Source organism: Oncorhynchus mykiss, chromosome 32 (genome assembly GCF_013265735.2).
Source record: "Oncorhynchus mykiss isolate Arlee chromosome 32, USDA_OmykA_1.1, whole genome shotgun sequence".
NCBI lineage: Eukaryota > Metazoa > Chordata > Actinopteri > Salmoniformes > Salmonidae > Oncorhynchus > Oncorhynchus mykiss.
The window spans coordinates 35,716,238-35,727,533 of NC_050572.1; the positions used below are offsets into that span (position 1 = coordinate 35,716,238).

Genomic DNA, 11,296 nt, shown 5'->3' on the forward strand with positions numbered 1-11,296 from the left:
CAGGGTTGTTCTCCATCTCTCTGTGCCTCCAGGCAAACATATGCTGCTCTTCCCATCAGATTCCGGTGTGTTTGGGAGAGGAGGGATTGTTTAATGTTTATTAATCACCTGTCTGCGCTATAGGAAGAGAGAGAGGAGTTGGAGACACACTGGCTTGGTATTCACTATTCCAGCTGTAGAGAGGTTACATTTTTCCTGAATGTAGAGGTAAATTAGGATTGTAAGTGTTGTGACAGCTAGGTAATGAGTTTATTTACTATGTATTTAACAAACATAACGCTTAAATATACTGTGCGCGCAATACAAGCATAATATTTGGTACTTAAACTGGTGTTCCAAGTCTTTGGACATGACCCACATGTTACTGAGGTACATTACTTAAAATAGCAATAAACAAAAGCCCATATTATATGGCTTTTCACTTTCACTCATGGTTGACTATGCACGTACACAACACATACAGAGGCACACAGAAGACAAGACAGACTGCAGAGTACACAGCCAGAAGGCTGTTCTCTTTATAGGGGACACAGAGGAAAGCACCACGAGGACAAAGATATCTCAACGGTGTGTCACGTTTTATTGGAACAAAAAGAGCAAAGGTCTAGGGTACAGAAGGAAAAATATGTGGGCATTAGGGGGTAAGCAGTGAGCTTAGGAACTTGGCGCCGGAGCAAGGAGCTTGGCGCCCACGGGCATAAGCTTCTCCAAGTCATGGATGCCTTCCGTGTCAATCAAACGGACGGTGAAGGAGGGCAGGTTGAGGATGAAGCGCTTGTTCAGCTGGAGGAGACAGAGAGAGGAGAGTTAGATCACGAGTCTTTTCATGCCAATGCACGGAGCAGGACTAGAATATAGGAGAAAACAAAGCTATGTTCCTGTTATAGGTGATATCAGTTCATTGAACAGTTCTCGCTAAATGTAGTTTTCCTAAATTAGAGACGTCTCAATTTGATCAATTCAAGTAACTTGCACCTGACTGCTGTGTGGGAAATGATTTAACTACAACGTGCATCACAGCAATATCTCCAAACGTGATGAACTTTAAACCAACTAATGAGGTGGTGATGAAGCACACCGCCGTCATTCAGTTCGCTCTAAAACAGAGAGAGAGAGAAAAAAAAAGCTCACCTCCTCAACGCACTTCTTCAGTAGGTCCACAGCTTCATCGCGAGTCAGATCTGAAGCACGAGAGAGATTCGAGAGCGAGAGACGGGAATAAAAAGAGAGCAATATGACTCACTGCACATCCCGATCAAGTTTAACTTCAATACAAGAACTCTTCAATCATTTACTATTTCAATTCTGTTAAGTGTTGAGAGAGCGCGAAGAACACAGCCAAAGGAACAGGGGAAACAGACAAGAGGTTAAGAACAGGAGGAGGCAGAAAGAGGAGATGGAGGGCAATAAAATAGAGGAATAGTAAAAAGACGGGATGGAGAAGGAGGGATCCCACCTGGTCTGTAGTAGCGGTCGAGGATAGACAGGGTGAGGTAGGCTCCGTAGCCGTGGGCAGCGAAGGGGGCCTTGGCCAGAGCAGACAGGTGATCCATGTAGTAGAGCCCTGGGCCGTCCGTTTCATCAAACCCAGCCAGCAACAGGTTCACATGGTACGGAGTCTGGCGAGAGAGGCATTGGTCAGCGAAGGTGTGGAACGCAATTGTGATTATTATCGCGACATTATGGTATTATCGCGATATGAAGACGTTATCGTGTGATGACAATGTTCTCACGACGGAGATGTAAGGAAGGACGATGAACTAAATGATCACACACACGATACAGTTCTTCGCCCACATCCGAACAAGGTCCAGTTTTCCATTCCTTCGTTATTACCGTCCAAGGCTGATGCTCCGACAGCGACCAATAGTCAGTACCATAGAGACTAATCGATTTCATATTGCACGCCAACGACTTCTCTCTATGGTCAGCACATTAAACTATCATTGCAATAAGCTGGGTGAAAGACACTCTGAAGCGGGAGCGTATGATTAAGACCGCAACAGAAGGCAAATAAAATGTTGTTTCTTTTCAGCTCGCTCAAACGTCGCCGCTCCTAAATATCGGCTGTGATTTGGAAGTTAACAAAACAGGAGATTAAACAACAACAGCGGCGCAAAAGTATGGGGAGGGGTGTGAAACTGGCGTGACATGGAGGGGGGTTAGGTGGTTTGGGTGTTGGAGAGGACGGGGGGGTCATGGTGTCACCAGCAGTATGACATCTGCTGGGAGGTGGCACCCCCGCTGCTCCCTCCATCACCCCCCCCCCCCTTCCCGCCTTCACCCTGGAGTAACGCCAAGGCTCATTAAAAACTTCTGTAGTCTCTCTCTCCTTCCCTCTCCCTTAAATTACTTATTTTATCCTTCTAGCCACTCCGTTTCAATGAGCTCTTTTACACGCTCGCAATACTCCTCTTTCGCCATCCTCCCTCCTTGCTATAATCCCTCTAATCAGGACAAATTGAAGTTTCAGAAACCAGTCATGGTGTGAAACTAGTCATTCGACAATTGTAGAGTTTCCGTTTAAAAGGAGTCAAACCTACCGATGCTATGAAGTGAATGCTAAAAATCAGCAGCTAAGCGTTGCACATGAACCCAGTCCTAGAATACAGAGAGAGACAGTGGATGTCTAATGTGACATCTCCTGAGCTGCAGTAACCTGCTGTAATCTGAACACCTGCCCCAAGTATCAATGTGTGTTAGACACTTCTACCAGGGGAAAGAAAGGCAGACTTGCCATGCTCCCTGTGGAGAGGGGTTGTGTGTGTCTCGCCAGGCCATGCCTGAACCCATTGGTGTGCCACGGAACACCCCAGTGGCATCACCCCCACCCACCCGAGCGACACCGGTCTCACAGGTTACAACGTAACAATACAGCGCAGGAGATGGCATCAAAATAACCCTTCCTCCCCGTGTCACCTCAGAGGGCACCAACAACCGGGCAGCAGGCTCGTTAAATCCTGCACCAGACCTCACGCCAAGTCACAAACACACAACGTATACATGTTCAAAAGAACCTCGTAAAACACACAGAGAGAGATGGTCTGTCATTCAACTAAAAGGATGTACGGATAGTTCTGGTGATGAAAGAAGTGAACCGTAGTAAATCAACCCAACCCTGCTCACTCTCCCTCCCTCCTCCCTCTCCATGCGCCGCTCCCTCTCTCCTCCCTCTCCGTGCGCCGCTCTCTCCTCCCTCTCCGTGCGCCGCTCCCTCCCTGCTCCCTCTCCGTGCGCCGCGCCCTCCCTCTCCGTGCCCTCCCTCCTCCCTCTCCGTGCGCCGCGCCCTACCTCCCTCCCTCCCTCACCGTGCGCCGCGCCCTACCTCCCTCCCTCCCTCACCGTGCGCCGCGCCCTACCTCCCTCCCTCACCGTGCGCCGCCCCTCCCTCCCTCACCGTGCGCCGCGCCCTACCTACCTCCCTCCCTCCCTCACCGTGCGTCACCTCCCTCCCTCCCCGTGCGCCGCGCCCTCCCTCCCCGTGCGCCGCGCCCTCCCCGTGCGCCGCGCCCTCCCTCCCTCCTCCCTCCCCGTGCGCCGCGCCCTACCTCCCTCCCTCACCGTGCGCGGCGCCGCGCCCTACCTCCCTCCCTCCCTCCCTCACCGTGCCCTACCTCCCTCCCTCACCGTGCGCCGCGCCCTACCTCCCTCCCTCACCGTGCGCCGCGCCCTACCTCCCTCCCTCTCCGTGCGCCGCGCCCTCCCTCTCCGTGCCCTCCCTCCCTTTCTCCCTCTCCGTGCCCTCCCTCCCTCTCCGTGCGCTGCGCCCTACCTCCCTCCCTCTCCGTGCGCCGCGCCCTCCCTCTCCGTGCGCCGCGCCCTCCGTGCCCTCCCTCCCTCCCTCTCCGTGCGCCGCGCCCTCCCTCCCTCTCCGTGCGCCCTCCCTCTCCGTGCGCCACGCCCTACCTCTCCGAGCGCCGCGCCCTACCTCTCCGAGCGCCGCGCCCTACCTCCCCCCCTCTCCGAGCACCGCGCCCTCTCTCCCCCCCTCTCCGTGCGCCGCGCCCTCCCTCCCCCCCTCTCCGTGCGCGGCGCCCTACCTCCCTCCCTCTCCGAGCGCCGCGCCCTCTCTCCCCCCTCTCCGAGCGCCGCGCCCTCCCTCCCCCCCTCTCCGTGCGCCGCGCCCTCCCTCCCCCCCTCTCCGTGCGCCGCGCCCTCCCTCCCCCCCTCTCCGTGCGCCGCGCCCTCCCTCTCCGTGCGCCCTCCCTCTCCGTGCGCCACGCCCTACCTCTCCGAGCGCCGCGCCCTACCTCTCCGAGCGCCGCGCCCTCCCTCCCCCCCTCTCCGTGCGCGGCGCCCTCCCTCCCCCCCTCTCCGTGCGCGGCGCCCTCCCTCCCCCCCTCTCCGTGCGCGGCGCCCTCCCTCCCCCCCTCTCCGTGCGCGGCGCCCTACCTCCCTCCCTCTCCGAGCGCCGCGCCCTCCCTCTCCGTGCGCGGCGCCCTACCTCCCTCCCTCTCCGAGCGCCGCGCCCTCCCTCCCCCCTCTCCGAGCGCCGCGCCCTCCCTCCCCCCTCTCCGAGCGCCGCGCCCTCCCTCCCCCCTCTCCGAGCGCCGCGCCGCGCCCTCCCTCCCCCCTCTCCGAGCGCCGCGCCGCGCCCTCCCTCCCCCCTCTCCGAGCGCCGCGCCCTCCCTCCCCCCCTCTCCGTGCGCCGCGCCCTCCCTCCCTCTCTCCCCCCCTCTCCGTGCGCCGCGCCCTCCCTCCCTCTCTCCCCCCATCCGCGCCCGCGCCCCCCCCCCCCCGCGCCCTCCCTCTCCGCGCCCTCCCTCCCTCTCTCCCCCCATCCGCGCCCGCGCCCTCCCTCTCCGTGCGCCCTCCCTCCCTCCCTCTCCGTGCGCCCCCTCCCTCTCCGTGCGCCGCACCCCCTCTCTGTGCACTCCCTCCCCCTCCCTCTCTGTGCACTCCCTCCCCCTCCCTCTCTGTGCACTCCCTCCCCCTCCCTCTCTGTGCACTCCCTCCCCCTCCCTCTCTGTGCACCCTGCCCTCCATCCCCCTCTGTGCACCCTGCCCTCCCCCTCTGTGCACCGTGCCCTCCCTCCCCCCTCCCTCTCTGTGCACCGTGCCCTCCCTCTCTGTGCACCGTGCCCTCTCTGTGCACCGTGCCCTCCCTCTCTGTGCACCGTGCCCTCCCTCCTCTGTGCACCGTGCCCTCCCTCCTCTGTGCACCGTGCCCTCCCTCCTCTGTGCACCGTGCCCTCCCTCCTCTGTGCACCGTGCCCTCCCTCCTCTGTGCACCGTGCCCTCCCTCCTCTGTGCACCGTGCCCTCCCTCCTCTGTGCACCGTGCCCTCCCTCTCTGTGCACCGTGCCCTCCCTCTCTGTGCACCGTGCCCTCCCTCTCTGTGCACCGTGCCCTCCCTCCTCCCCCCTCTCTGTGCACCGTGTCCTTCCTCCCCCTCTCTTCCTCCCCGTGCCCCAGGACATGTTCTCTTTATTGGCATTTCTCCTCAATGTGCTGTATTAATTGTTCATCTGTGCTGGAACAGGGGAGTCGTGTGCAATATGGCACTAGTAATTATTTGTGCCCGTGCTGTACTAAAAAAAGAAAACCCCATATGTGACGCTAGCACCACAAACTGTTGCTGTGGACTTCTTGCTAAATCTTTAAATAAGCAAGAAGTCTTACTTGTTCTTTTGGATACAACCCAAGAGGCGACATCTGACTGAGGTAATGGTTTACAAACCCTGTAAAAGACCACTGCCACTGAAATTTGCAGTCCAAATACAGTTTTGAAATACATAATGCAGCTAGTTTATTTCAGGTTTCTTCACAGTTGCTTGCCAGTGTTCTCCATCTTCCCTTCTCTCACACCATCTCTCTGAAGCTTGGCGCTTACTCCTGGGGTTATCAAGAGGCCCAGTTGTTGTTCTGGATCCCTGGTAGGTACCCAGTGCAAGATCACCCCCCCCACCCCCCAATTCCAAGCTCCAACGCTACCACTTATCCCCCGAGGTTTCGAACCACAAGAGACATCCTCTTCGCTTAACAGCATAGCTCACCTCCATTCAGGTAGATAAGAGAGAAAAAAACATGAAATGCTCAGGAAGGAGTGGAAAACATGTTTATGTAACATATTTGCATGTCCATATATTCTGGGGTGGGTGTGAATTGGGGAGCATAGCTAAAGGAAGGTGTGTGATGTCGACGAGAAATTGCTTTAACCAAAAAAAATCTCAATACTTTTGGGAACCCTGCGAGAACCTGCGTACGAAAATATAATATACATAAGCAAGGATATTTTCACCACAGGATAAAAAGATATATATGGTATTACTGCCTTTGGGCAAGCATGTATTTCTGAATATTTTGTAATGTTATCCAATATCTAAAGCACATATTGAACCAGCAGCAGCCTAACTAACACAGACGCTCGCTCGCACTCTCTTCTGTGCCGTGTTGACTTCTGGGTCTAGCTCAAAGCCCTCGGGACTGGCCCCCTCTCCCCCCTCCATATCCCACTCCCTTGGCTCCCACCTCCTTGTGTCCCACATTCCCTTCTCAGCCTCACTAATTGTTTTTTGTAATTATTTTCATCCTTCTGCTATTGTGACAGGCAGCGGCTGCACTCTTCTTAACATATTAACCTCGTCACAACCAGATGAGATTTAGAGGGACGGATACAAGGAGACTTGACTCCTGTGTTCCACACACACACACACACACTTCACTCCAAGGAGTGGTAGGACAGGGACCCAGTGGGTTGCATTACGTTTCTGCCGCAGGTGTTGCGTACCGTTGAGACAAGAGCGACACTTATGCCAATTCACAACATATTGACAAATGTCTCTGGATCAGTCAAAATAGACTCGCTGCCCACATCTCAAACTGATATAGTAGAGGAACACAGAGACAAAACGGGTGGAACCATGTGTGCTACACAAGCACGTCACGAAAGCAGTCCTTTTTTCTTTTAAATAGTTGCTACACTGGAAGCGGGCCGACATGCCTGTGCCCAATTTTCATCTAAAAACATGCTCTGCAAAGGTTAAGTGTCCCTACTCAGACTGAATTCCCACCTGAATGTGTGACAAAGGCTAAGCGGCAAAAGCACAGAGCAACTTAGTGGTAACATAGTAGGCTACACTGGAGAAAATACAAGCATGGGTCCACATTAAATAATGACATTGTCCCACGGTGTCACGGCTGTAGCTTTACAGCCGTGCACAATTACATAGGAGGAAATAGGGTAAGAGTACTTATTAAACCCACTCATCTTTGGACTTACATTTTTTTTTTTTTTTTAAACAAACGTTTCTTTCTCGCTGTTTAATGCTTCAACCAATTAATCTGGTTATATCCATAACACTTTTTATTCTAAACCAATCAGAGGTTTTATTATTAAGTTATTGACAGTTTTCAAAGCTCCAAAGCAAACTTAGGTGTTGAGGGGACCCTCAGCTAACATCTTCAGATATTTTTTTTGTACTTTCTCAGATAAGTGATCATACTTTATGTACAATTCATATGCGGATGATGCACATGGTAGCCTATTTCATGGGCATTAATACCTTTCTTGACAATTTAAAATATGGGTTTTTCATGCTAGCAGTCGTGACTGCATGTCACAGGTGGACTTAAAGGTTAAAGGACATAAAAAGCATTCCCTCTATTTATAATGGAAATGGAAATAATGGTGTCTAATCAAAAAGGCATATTTTGATCAATGGGTAAATAATATGTTAATTGTGTAGATACTCCTCTAAGAACACCAATGGTGCAAACTAGGGATGCACGATATATCGGTGAACATATCGGAATCGGGCGATATTAGCTAAAAATGCAAACATTGGTATCGGCCCGATGTCTAGTTTAACGGCGATGTTAAAAACCGATGTCAAAACTACCGTGCATACCTATATAATGTACGTAATGACGCCAAGTAAAATTTTGCGCTACAGGTGCAACATAGCATTCCTAACCTAGCCCACAATGTCTGCTGTGTGGATCAAGCAGTCAACAAGTTGAGCAGTCATTTGAAAGATTAAAACAATTTCAGAGAGACAACTCAAATGGGAAATCCCTTGACAGTCAACTGTTCTCTGTCGTCGGTGATGTTGGCTGGTCGAGCACCAGTACACTTCCAAGTGCGCTATTTTTCAGATGTTGCCCTACTGGGGTTACACAGTAATAGCGTCACTGCTATTAGCTTCACGACATACATACATATTATGGAAAGACGTTTGGGTCTTCACATGTAAAAAAAGATACAGTAGCACTGTCAAAGCTGTACAAAAAAAGTCAGCAAACAAGCAAACACTGGCCACGAACAAAGTGTTAACAATACCACGTTGGTAATAAAGCATAATTTGTTAGACCGCAACTTCTGGGGTAGCTAACTTTAGCTTGGTACTTAGTTAGCACCAATACAACCAGCCTGAAAACAATGACCAGTAGAACCTGCAGTCATTTTCATTATTCTTAGCAATGATTTACGAATCCTTGTGAGTAAGTATTAGCTAGGTTGCCACTTGTTGTTCGCCTATTGAAATTGAACTTCATTTCATGAAAATAAATAGCTAGCCAGCTACTTAACACTGTTGCCCAAAGCTACCGTTATAAGCAGCCAGCAAGCTTAATTTGGCTAGTGAAGCTCGACCTGACGGGGGTATGTGTTGTGAAGCTTACCACACTAAGGATTAGGCACAATAGTGGAATTTGCGGTTTGCCTTCAGAATAAAAGTATGTCATTGACAATTATGCAAAGGAATACAAGTAGTAGAATTGAACCATACTTTTATTTTGAAGGCTAACCGCAAAGTCCACTGTTGTGGCTAATCCTTATTGTGACTAGCTTCACATAGACGGGTCCGACCACTATTAATCAATTAAGAACTGTCTTATAAATCAGGGTTATTTTAGATGACACCTGAGTTTGAAGGTAGGCCTTGAAATACATCCACAGGTACACCTCTAATTGACTCAAATGATCAGAAGCTTCTAAAGCCAGGACATCATTTTCTGGACTTTTCCAAGCTGTTTAAAGGCAGTCAATTTAGTGTATGTAAACTTCTGACCCACTGGAATTGTGATACAGTGAATTATAAGTGAAATAATCTGTCTGCAAATACTTGTTGGGAAAATTACTTGTCATGCAAAGTAGATGTCCTAACAGACTTTGTTGGTTAACAAGACATTTGTGGAGTGGTTGAAAAGCGAGTTTAATGACTCCAACCTAAGTGTATGTAAGCTTCTGACTTCAACTGTATGTTGTGTGGACCTCCCACTTTGACTCGGGATAGCAGCCTAATAGCATGCAGTCTATTAGGCTGCAGGTTAATTAAGTTACGTTGAAATTCACAGCGTGGTGAAAGTGCATGATAATGAGCTTGATGCTCCTTACCAATAAATATCAAGGGTCTTATTCTGGTGACATGATGATCAATGCTTGGCTGTTTGACAAATTAAAATAATCTTGCTTTTATCCATAATAACCTTATGTAGGCTATCCTACACGCACTGTATCTGCGAGCTGTTGACTACAGCGCACATGTCAAAACCAGAGTAGGCACAGACTTGCTATATAGCACAACAGTTTGTGACAAAACCCTCGGAAGAATTGAAAATGCGATGGCAACACATTTAAAAAGTTGGAAAGTAATCCCCAAAGTATTCTTTTGTGCACTAAGTCATCACGCACAGCCTGTTATCCACAACAAGTCTGTTTTATGGAAACATCTCTGGTGGGAAAACGTGCATTTCGTTTTATGCAGACTTTAGAATATTTGCATAGAAATCTGTTGCCAATTGGATGGAATCTTCGCTAGTGTCTGATTTGTTAGGCAAATAATTACCCTGCTTCGAAGGTAGTCTGCAAGGTTCTTGCGTGTGAAGTTGGCTGCCGCTTTTGGACTGAGTTCATAACCTGAAAGACAAGAGAGTCAAACGAAAGGAATGTCCATTACAAGTCACCCGTAACCATGGAAACACCGTAATTCAAATCTAACATCTATATTTTAAATCAAGATTAGAAGCGTAGCGGTGCCATGAATAATAGGGCTACTAGGTCATCTTTAATTTGACACCAGAGAAACGAGAGAACTTACCGTTTCTCATTTTGTAGAGCTGAATATTCTTCTGGATGTACTCTGCAAACTGCACTGTGTCACCTGCCTCTCCCACACAAAGCAATAGAATCTTGTCACTCAGCTTGAACATCTTGTCTTGGTCTGAGGGCATAGACAAGGTGTTAGTTATTCAAATCACACACACCAGTTGATATGTTCAACATGATGCATGGAAATACTAAAGAAAAATAATACACCATTTTCCTAAAATGTGTTTGATAACAAATAGCTTTCAGATTTTTTGACAGAGGAAAATATTGCAAGTCATTTTGATAGTAATCTGGGCCTACTCGTGTGTGCACTCCTTGCCGAATTCCACTTTCACAATTCGAAGAATCAAACTACCTAGTTGGCTGGCTAACACACTAGCTAGCCTTTTTACCTATCTAACAAGTCTGTAACCCACCGTTTTGAGTTTGTAAACATGCAAGTTAACAAGCTAGGTAGACAGTCCAACGCGATTGTTCCCAACACATTTAGTCGCGTGAACAGTTAAAATCGTGCAAGATAGACAGATAGCTAGCGTTAGGTGAGAACTGAAAGCAGAGATACTGTTCTAACATTTATGCTGGAAACCACATCAGTTAGCTAAGAGCGTGTGCTTTTCCGATCTCGACTCATTAGCCAATGAGAAAGGAAGCTCACTAGTTAGCTAACTAACTATTTAGCTCATACAGCAGATGTTAGCTAGTTAGGCTAGAATGCTTAATTAACACAACCATTCTAACTAGTAAGTTAACATATGACTCAAAACGGAAATGTATGAGACAAATATGTTGGACCTTTTACTAACTTTAAACATTTTATGAATTAGTTCATGGCCAACAAAAGCCGGTTAAATAGCTAGTTGGCTAACTGCATACGAGCGATGTCATAGTCATAACGTTACCCTGTTTCATCTGAATGATGCTGTTGGCGGCAATATTATCAGCAGCAACCAGGACAAAGTCTTGTCCCTGAATCCCGATCAAATATTCCATACTGTAATTTATGGGTAACAATTTTAAAGAAGTTTGGCCTGAGCAACAACTCAAACTTGTTCGTACACTCAGATTACGCAGCAAAACTGTAATAATTGGCGCAAGATGTTGACGTCATGATATATGAAGCTTTTCCCCTTCTCATGTGACCCAGGTCTGGTGCCACTGAAAGCCAACTGCAAATCAGAGCCCTCTGCTGAAAATGATTAATGTACCACGGTCTATCTCTGGAATATACAGACTACTTTCTTTTAA

The 11,296-nt window shown here is 49.5% G+C and overlaps 1 protein-coding gene across 1 annotated transcript; it reads right to left on the bottom strand.

The window, feature by feature from the left end:
• Window positions 1-559: 559 nt before the first annotated feature.
• On the bottom strand, window positions 560-11,189 carry psmb2 (proteasome 20S subunit beta 2). Its single transcript, XM_021562048.2, has 6 exons — window positions 10,951-11,189; window positions 10,041-10,163; window positions 9,789-9,859; window positions 1,457-1,619; window positions 1,132-1,181; window positions 560-783 (listed from the first exon to the last, which is right to left on the bottom strand). The coding sequence occupies exons 1-6, from the start codon at window positions 11,039-11,041 to the stop codon at window positions 655-657; spliced, it is 627 nt and encodes a 208-aa protein (XP_021417723.1). The 5' UTR covers window positions 11,042-11,189; the 3' UTR covers window positions 560-654.
• Window positions 11,190-11,296: the final 107 nt, after the last annotated feature.

Bases quoted from the DNA above. Each gene is read 5' to 3' on its own strand.
- psmb2 (XM_021562048.2), bottom strand. From the start codon at position 11,041: ATGGAATATTTGATCGGGATTCAGGGACAAGACTTTGTCCTGGTTGCT. The intron at 10,164-10,950 runs GTAACGTTATGA...CTATGCCCTCAG, and splicing joins CATCATTCAGATGAAACAGG to ACCAAGACAAGATGTTCAAG. The intron at 9,860-10,040 runs GTAAGTTCTCTC...CTTGTCTTTCAG, and splicing joins GCTCTACAAAATGAGAAACG to GTTATGAACTCAGTCCAAAA.